We start from the raw sequence: 18,002 nt of genomic DNA on the forward strand, positions 1-18,002 counted from the left end.
CATCCATCCCTTATGCCAACCAAGGGTTCTGCTAAAAGCCCCTATAGGGGCCTTGTGATTTCACTCTCCCTTCTTCTCGTCGCTTTTGTTCTTTGGTTCTCCACTCAATTGGCTGCTGCTGCTCAATGGCCTCAAGGAACCCCTCTAGACTTATCTTCTCCTTTTACGTCCAAAAAGAACATCATTATGATGGTAACCGATGGAACAGGCCCTGCTTCTATCAATATGGCACGCTCTTATCGCCAATATCGCGATAATCTTAACTATGACGATCTACTTGAACTAGATAAGCATTTCATAGGCTCAAGTAGAACAAGAAGCAACTCTTCTCTTATTACGGACTCTGCTGCTGGCGCCACCGTTTTTTCATGTGGTCTCAAAACCTATAATGGTGCCATTGCCGTTGATCCTTTGAAGAATCCTCGTGGTACTATCTTAGAAGCGTTGAAATTGAAGGGTTATAAGACCGGGTTGGTGGTCACTACATCAATAACTGATGCTACTCCTGCTGCTTTCAACTCACACGTCGATTATAGATTTATGCAATCTCTTATTGCGAATCAGCAGCTTGGTTTTAATACTACATTGGGTTCTATGACCGATTTAATGATTGGTGGAGGTCGTTGCTTCTATCTTCCAGGAAATTCGGTTGGTGGTTGTCGTGATGACAACAGAAATTTGATTGAGGAGGCTCAGAAACTTGGTTTCAACGTGGCAACCTCTAAAAAAGAGTTCGATTCGTGGCAACTTGGCCAAAACGTCTCTTTACCGATGCTTTCTCTTCTTGCCTACTATAATATCCCCTATGATTTGGATAGAGATGAAGAAAAGTATCCTAGTTTGGAAGAAGAAACAATAACTGCGTTGAACGTTCTCTCTAATTCCACCAGAGACTCGAATCAGGGCTTTTTCTTGATGGTGGAAGGATCCAGAATCGATCATGCCGGTCATCAGAATGATCCCGCTGCTCAAGTGAGAGAAGTTTTGGCCTATGACAAGGCATTCAAGGCAGTTATCGATTTTGCAGACTCTTCAGATGTTCCCACATACATTGTTTCCACTTCTGATCATGAAACTGGTGGATTGGATGTTGGACGTCAGATTACCAAAAGCTATCCAGATTATCTTTGGAAACCTGATGTTTTGGACAATGCCACCCATTCCGGTGAATATTTAACGCAGCGGGTTCATGAATTTGCAGCATCAACGAAGGATGCCGGTCAATTGACCAATTTTATTGAGAAACAGATCTTTGAATTTGGTTTAGGTATCTATGATTATACATTCAAAGACGTTCAAAAGGCTATCGAATACAAAGAGAGCCTAGAGCTCGGAAATTACCTCAATGAGATGGTTTCACACAGAGCTCAGGTTGGCTGGTCCACCCATGGACATACTGCTGTTGATGTGAACATATATGCTCATAGTAATACAGAGGAAGGCCAGCAATTACTCCACAAGTACCTTCTTGGAAACCACGAGAACGTGGAGATTGGTCAGTTCTGGCAGACATTATGCGATGTCAATTTGGATGATATAACCCACAAGTTGAGAGGAACAGTACATAATGTTGACGTAGAAGCTGCCGAGGAGCATTCCGAGAGTTTGTATGGTCATGAAATGGGATCAGTTGAGTGGTAACCTTTAGAGGTATTGTAGCACTCTCTGCTTGTATCTTATGTCATTTTATATATTTATTTATTGAATCAACCCCGAGCAGAATAAGGTCCTGAAAAAGACGACGATCGGCGCGTCAGTTGAGACGCGACAATCACGACGCGACAACCGCATCACTCTATTTACATTGTCAACGATCTTTGATTCCTTCTTATGTTCCTCCTCATCCTTTGTCATGAAGGAAAACAATGCTAAGGAGATTGTGGAACACTTTGAACGACTTGCTGCTGAGGCGACGGGGCCCAGGTCGGCGACGGGGCCCAAGTCGGAGACGGTGATTCCTAAGGAGAAATCGGAGGGTGAAATGAATAATAGTGTACCCATTGATACGGTACATACAGATGATTGTATTCCAGCTGGACCTCCTAAATTGGTAAATAAGTACATTTTGAACAAGAATTTTAATGAGCCTTCACCGGAACGAGATGGAAGCTTTGGAGATAACTCTAGTGACCCATCTTTCCAAGAATGGATGCCTGAAGTATTGAAGGGACAAAGATGGGGGAAGATTGACTCGGAGGGTAACTCCAGCGACTATACAACGAGTCCTGGAGGTGATGGTGCGCAGGTTTTGGATGAGAATCCTTATCTTAGCGTGAATGCCAAGACAAATACCATAGTAAAGAACTCCGAGTTAGAAGTAGAGGGTCAAGATGAGGCTGAATGGAGGAAATACAAGAACGATGAGTTTGTGAGGCATCTCAATGCCAACAATTTCAAGGGTTCGAATATCGACGGAGGGTTTGTAGCTGATACGTTTGCTAAGAAGTCTAAAGGAGGCAGTAATAGTGTATTATCGGAGTCGTTTACACCTAGATCGCCTCTTAAGTTGTTTGGGGATCGCCACGACACCTACACTAAGGGTAAATTGAAGAATATCCTAGGATATGTGAACAAAGGAAGTAAAGAGGGGGAAGAAGAACAAGAGGCGGAAGGCGATGAGAAGATCAACCATCTTCTTCAGAGCGCAGACAGTATTTATAACAAGGTCGTAGCATCTGCCAGGGCTGCGACAAACCCTGATGAGAGTAACTCCATGACATATACTGATGAGGAGTACACATCCGATGCAGATGAGTTTAATTCGGAACGATCTGGAGCTACGTTCTCTGCCAATGCATACTATAAAAACGGCGATAACATTCTTAAGAACTTGAAGAGGAAGTTCAGTCAGCCGTTGCCGAAACCAGGGAGCGAAATCTCTGATTATACGTCTGATGAGGATGAATTGAAGACGACGATGGCATCGGCATCAGCATCAGCATCAGCATCAGCAGTAGTAATCAAACAGCTTGATGAGGATCCAGACCTAACACCTTCTTTAGAATTACTTCAAAAGCAGTTCAACATTTCGATGAGCGATCTAGGGCATTCTATCAAGCCGTTGACTATGCCTAGAATTCAAGAGGACAAAGATGATGAAGATAGCATCAAAACTGCCGAGTCTTCACCCAAGTATAGAGGACTGAACTTTATCTCTGCAGAAGACTATAAAGACAAGGTTTTCGACAAGAAGCAGAACAAGTACGTGACCAAAGAACAGTACGCGCAACTTTATGGAGGAGACATATCAGATAGAAGTAATGATGATGTATTTAGCGGAGTGTCTGAAACGATTCAAAAGACACCAGGGATTCTCAAACACGATACTGGTGTGAGGACTCCTAGAGAGGTGTCATTTAAGTTACCAGATGAACCCTCCAACCTCTCGTTTTCTCAGACAAACGCCGCTCTCGTGTCTGCCATCACAGAGACATATCCTGAAGAAGACTGGGATTACGTTGAGCAATTGGATATTAGCGGTAAGGGTCTAGACAAACTTCGTGAGTTGAAGCGATTTACGCCTCATCTTTGGCTTTTAGATGCATCCAATAATGATATAACACACGTCGAAGGAGTCCCAGAGAAAGTCCAGATCATCAAGTTGAATAGAAACAAATTTGGCAGTCTGGCATCGTTTGAATTGTCCAACTTGCAAGTCCTTGAACTGGATGAAAACGTTCTTGAAAATCTATCAGGGTTGTCATCATTGACCAATCTTACCAAACTTAGCATCAGCTCGAACCAGTTGACCGATATCAGCCATTTACAGAGCCTAAGAATGCTTCGATATTTGAATCTAGGCAACAACAAACTTAAAGGAACCATCAATTTTGCCAATTATCAGATGTGGTTGTTAGAAGATTTGATAATAGACGACAATGAGATTTCTGGTCTAGTTGGTATTGAAAGCTTACCTAATCTAGTGTATTTGTCTGCCAACGGCAACCCGAATTTGCATACACTATCGTGTCAGGGAGTCAAACACGAGAATCTCAAACGATTGAGTATTAACTCAACAAGATTGAGTGAATTGGACTTGAGTAGATTCCCCAATCTTATGAGACTCAGTATTGATAGAACTGAGATCCAAAGACTTGAAGGATTAGGAAAATATCTGGAAAAAGTATCATTTAAGTACCAATCCAGCTCAGAAAATGCCACTTTGTCGATATTGAAGAACAGTTTGGACAATGAGAATCTCCGGTGGGTGAAATTTACTGGAGGATCTGTGAAATTTGGGTTTCCAGCACATAGATTCTCCAGTATTACGAAACTAGACATCTCGGCAACCGGTTTGAACACTTTACCTAGGAGATTTGGCGAGATGTTCCCCTTGTTGACCGATTTGAACGTTAATTTCAACAATTTGGAGAACCTCAAAGGAGTCGAAGGATTACACCAGCTTCGAAAATTGAAGTTGCTAGGAAATTCCTTCAATAGAATGGAGGACATTTTCAACTATACGGAAAGTTTGAGAAGCAGTCTAGAGCTTCTCGATATGAGAGTAAATCCAGTAACTAAAGGATTCTATCCATATGTCTTCTATGATCCAGAAACAGGAAATGAAAATGAAGACGAAACACTGAATAATGGTGAAACGACTGTCACAACGTTGAATTTAAAGGACTACGATGACATTGAAGCGTTCTCGGTGGAATACGAAAGACTCTACACTAAGGAAATGCTTAGTAAATGGAACAATAAGAACGATCTGTACGAAAATAAGCAGTCTACAACATCGTCGACGCAGAAACAAGAGTATCAAATGGAAGCAATAGTTTGGTTCTACACCATTCGATACTTGGACGGGCTCAAGATAGACTCTTCAAGGAGAGTTCAAGAGTATAAGAGGTTTACCGGTGTACAATAAGGATTATGTAATTGATTAGATAAGCGAAGGTCGATATAAGAAAAAGAAGAAAATTATGATTCAAATATATTTGTACAAGTTGGAGCAGACATTGTTGTTCACCTTATTATTCAACTATGACATCTGGTTATCCCTGGTACACTAGAGCTACGGACATTGCACATAGAGTGACAGTTCTCTCACTTGTTGGATTTACATTGTATATGTCAGGAGCAGTCGTCTATACATTGTGGTCCACTGGTAAGGAGAACGAGAAAAGACTTACAATTGAGAAAACAAGACGAGCAGCTATTGCCGAGCAGCGGAAATTGGATGAGACTGAGTCCAAATGAACATGTACATATTTATATATATAGCTAATTGTTATACTGGGGTTCAGTAGACGAAAAACAAATATGGGGTGATTTTACGTCACGTGTATTACGGTCACGTGTATTTCGATCATGTGCACTTCGGCTGCTTGTGTGCTTGCGCTTCTTTGCCACCTTCCCCTTCAGTCTAGTTCTTCTCCTCTTCAATGAATGAGTAAGTCCTTCCTGTTCCAACAACTTCATTCTCCTTTCCAACTGCTTCCTAACTGCTCTGTCAGAGCTGTTGATATCGACGATATCACGTGACCGAGCTGAAATCATACAGACTGGGCACTCGAACTGAATAATAGGTCCATTAGTCTGTTTTTTTATACCCTGTTTATCGTATTCAACATCCACCAATTGATCTAGAATCACTCGGTTCATTGTACAACCACAGGGCACTATATAACAGAGCCGTAGCCTGCTGAGAACATCGTTTTCATCACTCAAATCGTAGATTTCTCCACTGATGGGACATCGTATTTCCCCCTTGTCTTCATCATAATCGATATTCAACTCCACAATATCTTTTGAAGATTTTATGTAACCAAATTGGTCGTCATTAGCTTTGCTGCCTATTAAAAACTCTAAGATTGCTTCCTTATTGAATAGTTGTCCTCTATAATCAGATACTATAGGCTTACAGAGTCTCTTATGACTCAATCGACAGTATCCGTACGAACCAATTAGTTCATACAACTGAAGCTGCTTGTCAGAGACGTTTCGGGCTTTTTCTGCACCCTCTAATTTCTGCTCATTAAAGTTTAAGATCTCTGATCGACTTGGAATAGTTCCTCCTTCATTCTGTTGATGTTAGTATAATTCGCTATCGATCTTTACCACAATACTTACGCCCATGATGTAACTAACTAACTGCTTCTTCTGTCGACTATCATCTACCTTACTCCTTTGTCTTGACTAACCTCCTAGCACATCCCTAGCACATCCTTACACCAGTATCGCTGAGAGCCATTCAAAGTGGAGTGAAAATTATACTTGGGATAGAAAGACACTCCTCTTCCATCCTCTTCCATCCTGTTCTATACCGTCGCTCATTACTCGCAATGCCGTCATCTCGTTCGCTTTCCAACTCTTTGATGGCCTTGTCTCAATCAATTATCGAAGAAAAGGGACAATTTTACAGCGATAAAGTTCAATGGTCATACAGTTTTGACACCAGCTCTTCCATTGATAATAACTGGAAGAAGATTCCCTTAGAGATCAATTCCTCGGGCGAATTAAAGGCCCATGGTAACGTGGTGATTGTATCCCATATTCAACAGTGTTCCGTTAACATTTTCCCGAAGAACTTGGTTCTTAAAGTAGGCATAACATCACAGAAAGTGCTCTATTTCAAGCTGCCCGATACCAAAGTCTACCTGGAACTGTTGTCCTGTTTTATGACTTGGCAGAACTTAAGACCTGAAGGAATCCTGGCCAAGTGGAACTTTGATAAATCCATTGTTTATGACTCCAATTTACGAGCCAATGACGTGCTCGTTTGTCATTTCAGAGTGTATGGTCCTTTACCCAATAATAAGAAGGTCAAACCTCTTACAGATCTACCTGCTATGCGCATGTATCCTTTGGACTCTAAATCTATCAGTGACCGACCTACTGAAGGTTGGTTTGTTGCGATTGGCCATCTTTTACCCACTGGTATTCTCAACCTACTCTGTGAAAGTGATGGTTCTTTGCTCTATTCAATCAACGTTACTTCACTATTCAGCTCCGAGATTCGTCATGTGCATCACTCCGTTTCTCAGGCAAGCAATGTATTATTTCTTGGCGTTATCAACGAGTTACGGACTCTTCGCTGCGTCACAGATGATTTCAATTCCAACGGTTCGTTCATTGTTACCAATCCGAATTCAACCAAGCGTCTTGCTCATGTTTCTCGTATTCTTATCGATTTCGATCTTCGTATAGACTTAGAAGATTGGTTTGTGGCTCTCACCTCGGTAACCTCCCTTGAATATGTTGGTAGGACGCTAACAAAGAAACGTTTGCGCATCATGCGAGATGCCAAGTTGGAGATAATGGAAGCCACTTTTGAGAAAGCTTCAGAACAGAATATCTACTGCGAGTTGAGGATGTGGAATGGTCCCTGGTTTAGAACGTCCGTAGTAAAGAGCTCCCCAACTTCTGGTTGTTTCTGGAAGGAGAGCACCGATTTGATTCTTCCTCCTGGTACCGAGTACTTTAAAATTCTTATTAGAGCATCCAAATCTCACGAGGAATACGATGTAGGCGGTGTAGATACAGACAACACCATTGGTGCTTGCTTTATCACTCCGAATTTCTTCGCTGAAAACCAATTCCTTACCAAAGTGCCCATCTTCAACGCAGATAATACGGTGTTGGGTCAATTAACCATCAATTTGTCAATAGACGAGACTCATGTCCTGCCATACAGCGCGTATCGAGTATTCGAGAAGATGCTAATGAATATGGACATTGGAACACTCCTCGACTTTATCTCTCCACTTACAGACTCTTCTAGCTTGGACTCCTGGTCAATCATGCTATTGGATGTGTTCCAGACGTTGCACAAGGAACATCAATTCTTCAGTAGTCTTATGAAAAGAGAACTAGCTCCAATCGATTCTATTACCAGGAACAACCGGATCAGTAGTCGTCATGGTACACCAGATCCTTCGTCGGCCATTAAAACAACGTTGACGTCGCCCACGTTCAACACGATCTTCCGAGGGAATTCAATGCTTTCTAAGTCTCTCGAGAAGTATGATATTAGGGTTGGACAAGAATACTTGGAGAAGCTGCTTGGATCGTTCATTCAGCAGGTGGTTGATGAAGATGTTAACTGTGAGTGCGATCCAAAGACATTTCCAGATACCTATAGAGAGCACTACGCAAACTTACTCCGGTATCTGGAGATTCTCTGGCACCGAGTCTATATCACGTCAAATGATTTGCCTGAAGAAATGAAGCTGGAATGGAAAAATCTACGTAGAAATGTGGAGCTTAGCGTGGAGCCTAACGATACTGAGACACCCCTCAACGCTTTGAGCGCATTTATATTCCTTCGATTTCTCTGTCCAGCCATATTGAACCCTCAATTATTCAACCTTATGCGAGGACATCATTCAGGAAACATCTCGAGAACTCTCACCTTAATCGCCAAAGTTTTGATGGTGTTTGCCAATCGATCATATTTCCAGCAACATAAGGATCCTTCTTTACTCCCATTAAATAAAGACTTTATCGATAGACACCAGAAGGAGATTGTGGTATATTTTGATCGAGTTACCGGTTGCAAGATGGATTTCAACGAGAAGATTCTCGAACTGTCAAATCTTAAGGATCGACTTTCGTTAAATGCATCAAAAGAAGTTCTCAATGAACTTCCTACGATGCCGTACTTGATTGATAAGTATCTGAATCTAGCTAAATTGGCTCAAATCTTGTATGATAAGGGGCCCAATGATAAGTCGAAAGGAACCAATGGTGAGCAACTCTTGGGATTTGATGATTCGGAACTTGGAACAGGGGAGTTTTTAAAGAACCTACTTGATGATAATGATGAAGAGTTCAATAACATTCTATTTAAAAGAGACTTTTCGATTAAAGAGCTCAGTGACCAGGCAAGTATCTTAATTGAAAAGACAATGTCGTTGGACAAAGACCTTGAGGAACCTGAATGTCCTTCACAATTTGATGAGGAGTCATGGAGGATATTTGTTGAGTCGAATTTGGCAGCGGCACGGCTTACAGAGCAAGACAATATTGTTTACGATCCATTTGTGGCACATAATGGCGCATTGGGTAAAGACGACCGGACTTTGGATGCATTTTTAAACTTCATGACCAAGAGTCAGGGGATCTTTAGCGGTGCAGGGGGAGAAAACAACAGGAAGAAATTGATGACAGCAATGAAGATTCCAGCAAAGCAAGATGCAGATCATAGTAGAAATCCATTCAAGAAGCTATTTAGAAGGAAAACGAGCCATTAATTAGCTAAGAGTAAGCAAAGTATATATCTAGAAAACTAATGGATGATAGGCTGAGGAGCAGGTCCTTCAGGGCCAATGTATTTAGGGTCTCTCCAAGGACCTATGTCACTCAAATAGAGGCCACCGTCGGAGTCACTAACTTCACTCTTGCCACCAAACTTGGAAGGTAAATTCTCTGCAGGAATCTGCTTTAGCAACTCAGCTTGGTAGTCAGAACCCAAAATAGAGATTTTCGAGATGGTGACAGGATCCAAAAAGGGCTTGAATATACGGAAGGCAGTAGGGAATCCAAAGGGAGCGTTGATTAGGTAGAACCTACCCATTCTCTCCGGATAGAAGTTCTGGCCGACGTTAGAGGCAGCTCTAACGTAGCCAATAACCTGGTAGATGGACGAAACAGAGATTCCTTTTAAATCCAACACAGTACATGAAGTCTCAACCAAGAAATGGGCCTGACGAGAGCATGCAGTAAGTCTGTGCTTGGCAAACGACTCGTATTCAAATACAAGGTTCTTTAACATTCGGTCCTGGTTGGTGATTTTGTACATTTCTGGAATGTTCACAGCACCGAGCTCCTCATAGTAACATGGACGTCCATCTTTGTCCGTCTTGTGGTAATACTGTGGGTAAAACCTGGCCACCTTGGGCTTCTCCACATACTTGAAATCGTCCAAAATAGTGTTCGTACCGAACTCTCGTCTCCATTTCTCACACTCAACAAACATCTTCTTGGATAACATCACATCAAACTTCCGGGCTCTCAAAAATCTCAACAGAGTCGAATCATCTAACCGCTCGGTGTATCCTTCAGCCTCTAAAATCATCCTTAACTGTTCCAATGCAGACTCCTCAGATTTCGTTGTGTATCCCGGATATCCGGTCTGATTGAGTTCCGGCTGCTTCACCTTTTGGGGAATCGAATTCCAAAGAGTTTCTTCTTCCTTTGTAAGCGTCATTGCAAAACAAATTGTTCACTCAGAAGAAGGAGATCGTTTGTAATAAAGGACAAGTATTTTCATTGCTTTCGCCGAAATCCAACACAACTTTTTTTTTTTGGGGCTCATCGTGCGTCTATCGACGCGGGTCGAGATGCGTCGACGCAGATCTAAGATCTCTCAAAATCTATTACTATATATAAGACTAGGCTTTCAGTCCTTCACTAATATACCCGTAGCTTGGTATACTCTTCACACTTCCTAACGCTGACATTCCAGTAGGTCTTCCTTCAAGATACTTCTTACACCAACCAACGACATCTTCCTTAGTGATATCGTTAACAATCTCAAACGTCTCTTCTGGGGATAGTCTTCTTCCTGTAGTCACCAACTGTCTTCCCACATCTTCTGCAACTGCAGTAGTGCCATCCAAAGAAAGAAGCAACGATCCTTTCAATTGTGCCTTAGCAGTATCAATCTCCTCTTGGCTGATACTCCCCTCACGTAATCTCTTCCATTCCTTCAACACTTGATCGATTACAGGCTTACAGTTGGTGTTCTTATCAATCACCAAGTAGACTCCCCATAATCCAGAGTCCGAATATGACGTGGAAAATGACATGAATGAGTTACAGAGTGGTTCATCTTGGTTACCACGAACTCCCTGTGCTACAGACTTGGCTAATGGCGTAGGCGAAGCGTTTGTGGCACGATCCCAATTACCTACAATTGCTTGAGCAACTAAAGCCTTGAAATAGTCCTTAGAAGACCATGCACAGCCTTCCACACAGAGCGCAATATATGTATTCGGAAGTGATCTCTCGTTAATCTTCACTTCACCACCACAAAATTTCGGTAGAGCTCCTCTTGGTGTACCCAAAGGTAGGGCTTTTTCACTGATAGGAACAAGTCCAAAATCTTTCTTTGCCAATTCTACCAAATCGTCATGATTAACACAACCAACTCCAACGAGAACCATACGATCTCCTTTATAGTTGGTCTTAATATAGTTCTTCAAATCAGGTTGGGAAATCGACTTGATGTTCTTTATAGGGCCCAAAATCGTTCTTCCAAGTGGCTGTTCTTTATAAACAACTTCATGAAGTCTGTCGAATATCACTTCATCATACATCTTGTCGACTTCTTCACTTTCTCGAATAATCACAGGTCTTTCCCTCTCAATGGCCAACTTCTCAAGCTTTGACCGGGTCAAAATGTCAGATAAAATGTCTACAGCACGTGGAATATCCTCCTTAAGAGATTTCGCATAGTAAACGGTGTTCTCACGTGACGTATAAGCATTCAAATGAGATCCACAATCTTCAACCTCTAGTTCCAGCCCCAACTGAGTCCTATTTGTAGTTCCTTTGAACGCCAAATGCTCCAAAAAATGAGCCGTTCCGGAGGTTTTGTCGCTTACATCAGCACGTGAACCTGCATCTATCCAAACGCCTATAGTGGCAGACAAAGAATTCGGAATCTCTTCAGTTGCCACAGTCAATCCATTCGGTAGCTTGGTAGTCTTAGTAGTAGGAATTGCAGCCGTAGCCAAATTCCTACGTAAGCAAAGCGTTGTCTTCAGAGATGGTCCAAGGAGTCTTAGCATGAAGAGAGGTCAATATATAAAGAAGAAGAAGAAGAAGAAGAAGAAGAAGAAGGAAGGGCGAATAAGTGAACAAACAAGTTTTTTGGTGGATTTAATTTTTTGTATTACTTCTCAGTTACAACAAATATATATGTCATGGGTTGGTTAAACAGCAGTCTTAACTTCGAAGAATCGCTGGAGATAAAGTACCTGGAATACCGAGTTCAAAATCACCACAATCAACTGGAAGACAGACCAGTACTTGACCCTATCATTGGTGGATTCAGCAGTGTTTCTATGGGTTCTTTCACGGACAACGATATAATTCTGTTCATTCTTCACGTCATAGACCAACTCAAGCAACTTTCTGGCACTGGATTCCAAGTTATCTCCGGAATTATCATTAACGTCAACATAGACAACTCCATGAACGTTAAAAGAAACGTCCTTAGTCTTCATAGATGAGTCCTCATTGGAGAAACAGTACACGTATTTACCATTTTCCTCAGCCTTTATTTGGAAAGAACCGTGTGATTGGTCATTCATCGATCTAAGAATTCTTCCCGATGGAGCCTGAATCCAGAAATCAGTGGTCAATTGCTCCGTGGCTGATCTATCACGGTCACCAACCTGAAAAGTCACTGCCAACTCATCCTGGGCCTTTAGATCCTCATAAAAACATTCTTTTCCTCTTGGAGGAAGCAAAGCGATATGTGCCTCGGTAAACTGCGACAACACCAAAACAGAAAGCACTGTTATGAGGGAGAAATGCATGGCAAAGAACGAAGAAGAAAGAAGAACACAAGGACATCCTTGGAGGTAGATTGATGACAACGCGTTGGTTAAAAATTTGATCGATGGTGGGTCGATTGGCTCGCGTCGATTGACTTGCGTCGATTGACTTTGCCAATGCACGCGTACTTGTCGCTCCATTTCCACGTTTTCACTACTTGTTGTTAACTCTCTTTTGTCTGTCTTCTTCCCCCACGTCATGCTCTTCGCAATCTTTTCGGTAATCTCCCTTCTGATTGCTACGGTCAATGCCACAGCTTTGACGTTTGCATTACAACCAAACGAGAAGCAGTGTTTCTACATCTTCAACACTAAGCTGAACTCCAATGTTGGATACTACTTTGCAGTTCAAGCAGGAGGTTCATTCGACATCAATTACTACATCAAAGCTCCCAATGGTGCCAACATTGTCAAGGCAGATAAGTTGACTCATGCTGACTACATTTTCACAGCGGATCAAATCGGTGAGTACGAATTCTGTCTCAGTAATGAGATGTCGACATTTGCTGAGAAGATTGTCGATTTTGAGGTTAAAGTGGATGATGATTTCAAGGCTTCTTTACCGGAGGCTCCCAAGGAAAACCCGGCAGTTGAAGGAATGCAGGAAAGTGTCAAGAGTATTGAACAAAAGATCAACCAGTTGTTGAGCTCCTTGAATTACTATAAGACCAGAAACAATAGAAATCAGTCAACTGTCAAGTCTACTGAAAATCGGATTTTCTGGTTCTCTATAGTTGATCTTCTGCTCATGGTTGGGATTTCGGTGTTTCAGGTTCTCGTGGTTAAATACTTTTTCCAAGGATCTAGAAAGCAGATGGTTTAGGTGGTGCAGTTGGTGCACTCTCTGCTCTGCTCTGCTCTCTGTGCTCCAGTCGGTGCTCCAGTCGGTGCTCCAGTCGGTGCTCTCTCAGTGCTCTCAGCGCTCCCTCAGCCCTAAATTTTTCACCCTCTCTAAAATTCTCGACTAACTAAAAATTTTTAAGAGACAAATAATAATTTGTAGTTGACTCACTTAACTTGCGTTTGTCTTTATCCAGCTATAATGAGTACTACGCATTGCAGATTCTATGAAAACAAGTACCCAGAGGTGGAAGAGGTGGTAATGGTGAATGTTCAGCAAATCGCTGAAATGGGTGCATATGTGAAGTTATTGGAGTATGACAATATTGAAGGTATGGTTTTACTATCAGAACTTTCCAGAAGACGTATCAGATCTATTCAAAAATTGATTCGTGTGGGTAGAAATGAGGTTGCCGTGGTTCTTAGAGTGGACAAAGAAAAGGGATATATTGATCTTTCCAAAAGAAGAGTGTCTGCCGAAGAGATTGTTCAATGTGAAGAGAGATACAATAAGTCTAAAGCTGTTCACTCGATTCTGAGAAGGTGTGCAGAAAAGTTTGATATACCGCTGGAGGATCTCTATAAGAGTATTGCCTGGCCATTGGCCAAGGAGTATGGTCATGCTTTCGATGCTTTCAGAGTGTCCATCTCCAATCCATCTGTATTCGACACCATTACACCACCATCTACCCAAGTGTTGGAGGAGTTGAAGAAGAACATTGCCAGAAGGTTAACTCCTCAGGCCATCAAATGTAGGGCCGATATTGACGTTTCGTGCTTTTCCTACGAGGGTATTGATGCTATAAAGGATGCCTTGAAAGCTGGAGAAGCCATTTCAACTGAAACCGACAAGATCAAAATCAAGTTGGTGGCTGCTCCACGTTATGTGATGACTACACAGAGTTTAGATAAGAAACAGGGAGTTCAAGAACTTCAGAAATCTATTGAAAAGGTCACTGAGGTCATCGCCAAGTACGGGGGGGTGTGTGACGTGGCTATGGCTCCTAAAGCTGTGTCTGCTACTGAAGATGCTGAATTACAGGCTCTCTTGGAGAGGAAGGAAATGGAAAATACTATGGATTCTGATGACGACAGTGAGATTGAGATTGCTGGTGTTGGTGTCGGTGCTGGTGCTGCTGGTGCTGCCGCTGCTGCCGCCGCTGCTGCTGAATACGATGAGTAGCTCTTTTACTTTCCTATAATGTATATAATGGAGAATGTAGTTATAATGAAAGGTCTACTTCCTAAATTGAGATTATTTAATTTGCCTTTGAACACTTTGAACACTTTGATCACTTTTTCTTTTTGGCCATGTCTAAGCGTTCCTATAGCGAGGCCTCTGAGCCTCCCTCCAACCCCTCTACAGCCAAACCCCCCTCCAAGCCCCCTACAGCCTGGCCATCGCAGTTTAAAGAACTCGAAACTATTCACTTTCGTCTAAATTCATACTTCACCTTTCTTTCCTCCAGAAAACATGTCATCACCACCTTCGATCTACTCAAAGAAGCCCCAGAAAAGGTCATCAAGCGCAAATTGCTGCCCATCGATTTGGCAAGAATCAAGGCCTTGATTCCTGATGATGTAATCTTCGACTACTTTGATGAGAATCAGTTGGTACTTGAAGATAAGCATTTCACCTGGAAGGATGGATTTCAGCAAAAGGACATCGATATTTTTGAGCTTAAAGATGACGATGGAAAAGATCGAGTCTTTAAACAGCTACTTATATTCGAGTTTATAGACGGAGATCTTACCAAGTCTCGTACTTCCACCACTTTCAAGACTCAAATGAAAGTCCCCCAGTATTCTGTTGAGTCAATCAAAAAATTGATTGTCTACCGTAACGAAAAGTTTGATTCTGCCTTACAAAAGTTCTTGGATGGTCATCCGAATCATCCGTGGGATACGCTTACTGAGATGGCTCAGCAGCATATTCCTCATAAAGCCGAATTTGTCGATCCCATGGCGGAGATGGAGAGTCGTACAGATGCCGATGATTCCGGCAAAAGACCCTCTGTAGGCAATCTTATTGCAAAGTTGAGGCACACAACGTTCTATAGAGACCAAATACCCGTCAATGGTCAGTTCTTTATTCCTCCTATAGCTGCCAAATATGGAGATTTGGACTTTGCACTCAGTCCAAAACTAATGGAGGCATTGAGTCAATCAAAGGGTATTGAGAAATTCTACTCTCATCAAGCAGAAGCTATGAATATGATTCACAGTGGTAAAAATGTCATTGTATCCACGTCTACCTCGTCTGGTAAATCTTTGATCTATCAGCTTCCTGTTCTAGATGCTATAGAACGTGATCCTTGCATCACAGCCATGTATATCTTCCCCACAAAGGCTTTGGCCCAAGATCAGAAACGATCTCTTCGTGATCTACTCAACTCTATGCCGGAAATGAGCAAGTTGGTCGTCGAGACTTACGATGGAGACACTGAAAAGAAAAACAGAGAGTTCGTTCGGACTAATGCTTCGATTATCTTTACCAACCCGGATATGTTGCATATGAGTATCCTTCCCAGCCATCATTTTTGGCAAAGATTCTTGCGTAATCTCCGTTACGTTGTAATCGATGAGTTGCACATGTACAAGGCCTTGTTCGGTTCTCATGTGGCGCTCATTATGAGACGTTTATGTAGAATCTGCTCTCTCTTTGGAAATACTGATCTTCATTTCATTTCCTGTTCTGCAACATTGAAAGATCCCGTGTCTCATATGCACAATATATTTGGTGTCCCCTTTGAAGACATATATCATGTCAGTCAAGATGGATCTCCTTCTGGTGGTAAGCATCTTGTTGCGTGGAATCCTCCACTAATCGATGCTGGTGATCCTATGACAGGAAGAGTGAATTTCATTGGAGAATCCGCTCGAATAGTCATTGAAATGATCAAGAACAATGTTCGAACGATCGTTTTCTGCGTTGTTAGACGCACTGTCGAGCTTGTAATGAAGGAAATCCGTCATTTGTTGAAGAATAAAGACCAAATGGAGCTACTAGGTCAGGTTATGAGTTACAGAGGAGGTTATTCTGCTTCTGATCGACGTAAAATCGAGCAACAGATGTTCCACGGTAACTTGAAGGCTATAGTGTCTACCAATGCGTTGGAATTAGGTATAGATATCGGTTCTTTGGACGCAGTCGTCATGTGTGGCTTCCCCATTAGTATAGCCAACTTCCACCAGCAAAGTGGTCGTGCCGGTAGAAGAAACAAGGATTCTCTCACGTTGCTTGTCTCCTCGGATGACCCCGTTAGTCAGTACTATATGTCACATCCTAGAGAGTTGGTCAAAACCGAGTATCCAGAATTGGCTCTTGATTTCGAGAATATCCTCGTCTTAGAGGGCCACCTTCAATGTGCTGCATATGAGATTCCTCTTGCCAAAGATCTTCAGTTGGAGGAGCCATTTTTCTGTGACTATAAGAAGCTAAAGGACGTGGTGGAAAAAAGATTTGTATTTGATCCGTCTGATAATCGTTACCACTGTAATCCCAGGTATCTTCCCTGGCCGTCTTCCAAAGTGTCTATTAGAGCCATCGAGGAAGATAGCTTTGCTGTGGTTGATGTTACGAATGGAAGAGATGTAGTAATTGAAGAAGTAGAGGCATCTAGAAGTACATATACATTATACGATGGAGGTATCTTCATTCACCAGGGTCTCCCTTATTTGATAAGGGACTTCAACCCTGACGAAAGATACGCCAAAGTGGAGAGGGTGAACGTTGATTGGACCACCTCTCAAAGAGACTTTACGAACGTCGATCCGTTAGAGATAGACAAGATCCGATCTTTAAGCAAAAGTGACGTCCCAATCTACTTTGGCACTGTACAGACGACGATGATAGTGTTTGGATATTTCAAGATGGGTCGAAGAAATCAGATCTTGGACGCAGTGGAGGTGCACAATCCTCCAGTTAAATTTAAAGCAAAGGGACTTTGGATCGATATTCCTGATAAAGCTTTAGAGTATATACATATCAAGGGATTAAGTGCACCTGGAGGCATCCACGCTGCACAGCATGCCATCATCAACATGCTTCCCCTATTTATATTGTCTGGCTTGGACGAGATTCGAACGGAATGCAAAGCTCCAGAAAAGGAGTTTGGTCACAGAGAGAGCAGCCGGAAAAGACCAGCCAGATTGATCATTTTCGATAGCAAAGGAGGTCAGTTTGGATCTGGTTTGAGTACGAAGGCTTTTGATAACATCGATATCATTATTGAACAGGCACTCAAGACTTTGTTGGAGTGTGACTGCGAATGGGGATGCCCCAAATGCTGCGCTGCTGCAAATTGCAAAGAGAACTCGTTGGTATTGTCCAAATATGCTGCTATCATAATTGTGGCAGTGATTCTTGGGAAGAAAATCGATTTGAACTCTTTACCTAATGGTCCAGAGCAGAATATGCCTGAGATTACCATTGAAACTATTCGTCCTGCAAAGGAGTTTGGTATGGTAAAGTTTGCATCTGATTTGGAGATCATAGACGTTCGTAAGGCTGAAAAGCCGCTAATGCCGTTACCAAAGGAAGAAGAGGTGGTGTATATGAGTAGTAGCGTGAGGGAAGCAAGACAAGAAGTGAAACAAGAGAAAGATGACGATGAGATAATTGTCAAAAGAGAAGATCAGGATCACGTATAA

The 18,002-nt window shown here is 42.2% G+C and overlaps 11 protein-coding genes across 11 annotated transcripts; 7 read left to right on the top strand and 4 right to left on the bottom strand.

Moving 5' to 3' along the window:
- Positions 1-12: 12 nt before the first annotated feature.
- Positions 13-1,641, top strand: FOA43_002114 (uncharacterized protein; the record flags this gene model as incomplete). Its single annotated transcript, XM_038922417.1, has 1 exon — positions 13-1,641. The coding sequence occupies one exon, from the start codon at positions 13-15 to the stop codon at positions 1,639-1,641; it is 1,629 nt and encodes a 542-aa protein (XP_038778345.1).
- A 211-nt stretch (positions 1,642-1,852) lies between these two features.
- On the top strand, positions 1,853-4,870 carry FOA43_002115 (uncharacterized protein; the record flags this gene model as incomplete). The annotated part of the gene is made up of 1 exon (XM_038922418.1): positions 1,853-4,870. One exon carries the CDS (start codon positions 1,853-1,855, stop codon positions 4,868-4,870), a length of 3,018 nt encoding a protein of 1,005 aa, XP_038778346.1.
- Positions 4,871-4,986: 116 nt separating this feature from the next.
- On the top strand, positions 4,987-5,202 carry FOA43_002116 (uncharacterized protein; the record flags this gene model as incomplete). Its single annotated transcript, XM_038922419.1, has 1 exon — positions 4,987-5,202. One exon carries the CDS (start codon positions 4,987-4,989, stop codon positions 5,200-5,202), a length of 216 nt encoding a protein of 71 aa, XP_038778347.1.
- Positions 5,203-5,226: 24 nt separating this feature from the next.
- On the bottom strand, positions 5,227-6,081 carry FOA43_002117 (uncharacterized protein; the record flags this gene model as incomplete). The annotated part of the gene is made up of 2 exons (XM_038922420.1): positions 5,227-6,027; positions 6,076-6,081. 2 exons carry the CDS (start codon positions 6,079-6,081, stop codon positions 5,227-5,229), a joined length of 807 nt encoding a protein of 268 aa, XP_038778348.1.
- Positions 6,082-6,287: 206 nt separating this feature from the next.
- FOA43_002118 (uncharacterized protein) lies at positions 6,288-9,197 on the top strand (the record flags this gene model as incomplete). The annotated part of the gene is made up of 1 exon (XM_038922421.1): positions 6,288-9,197. The coding sequence occupies one exon, from the start codon at positions 6,288-6,290 to the stop codon at positions 9,195-9,197; it is 2,910 nt and encodes a 969-aa protein (XP_038778349.1).
- Positions 9,198-9,232: 35 nt separating this feature from the next.
- Positions 9,233-10,153, bottom strand: SEC14 (cytosolic factor, phosphatidylinositol/phosphatidylcholine transfer protein; the record flags this gene model as incomplete). Its single annotated transcript, XM_038922422.1, has 1 exon — positions 9,233-10,153. The coding sequence occupies one exon, from the start codon at positions 10,151-10,153 to the stop codon at positions 9,233-9,235; it is 921 nt and encodes a 306-aa protein (XP_038778350.1).
- Positions 10,154-10,337: 184 nt separating this feature from the next.
- On the bottom strand, positions 10,338-11,738 carry MAS1 (Mitochondrial-processing peptidase subunit beta; the record flags this gene model as incomplete). Its single annotated transcript, XM_038922423.1, has 1 exon — positions 10,338-11,738. One exon carries the CDS (start codon positions 11,736-11,738, stop codon positions 10,338-10,340), a length of 1,401 nt encoding a protein of 466 aa, XP_038778351.1.
- Positions 11,739-11,882: 144 nt separating this feature from the next.
- On the bottom strand, positions 11,883-12,491 carry FOA43_002121 (uncharacterized protein; the record flags this gene model as incomplete). Its single annotated transcript, XM_038922424.1, has 1 exon — positions 11,883-12,491. One exon carries the CDS (start codon positions 12,489-12,491, stop codon positions 11,883-11,885), a length of 609 nt encoding a protein of 202 aa, XP_038778352.1.
- A 217-nt stretch (positions 12,492-12,708) lies between these two features.
- FOA43_002122 (uncharacterized protein) lies at positions 12,709-13,332 on the top strand (the record flags this gene model as incomplete). Its single annotated transcript, XM_038922425.1, has 1 exon — positions 12,709-13,332. One exon carries the CDS (start codon positions 12,709-12,711, stop codon positions 13,330-13,332), a length of 624 nt encoding a protein of 207 aa, XP_038778353.1.
- A 219-nt stretch (positions 13,333-13,551) lies between these two features.
- Positions 13,552-14,532, top strand: SUI2 (eukaryotic translation initiation factor 2 subunit alpha; the record flags this gene model as incomplete). Its single annotated transcript, XM_038922426.1, has 1 exon — positions 13,552-14,532. One exon carries the CDS (start codon positions 13,552-13,554, stop codon positions 14,530-14,532), a length of 981 nt encoding a protein of 326 aa, XP_038778354.1.
- A 45-nt stretch (positions 14,533-14,577) lies between these two features.
- FOA43_002124 (uncharacterized protein) lies at positions 14,578-18,002 on the top strand (the record flags this gene model as incomplete). Its single annotated transcript, XM_038922427.1, has 2 exons — positions 14,578-14,584; positions 14,854-18,002. 2 exons carry the CDS (start codon positions 14,578-14,580, stop codon positions 18,000-18,002), a joined length of 3,156 nt encoding a protein of 1,051 aa, XP_038778355.1.

The sequence above is a fragment of the Brettanomyces nanus genome, chromosome 2 (assembly GCF_011074865.1).
Source record: "Brettanomyces nanus chromosome 2, complete sequence".
Lineage (NCBI taxonomy): Eukaryota > Fungi > Ascomycota > Pichiomycetes > Pichiales > Pichiaceae > Brettanomyces > Brettanomyces nanus.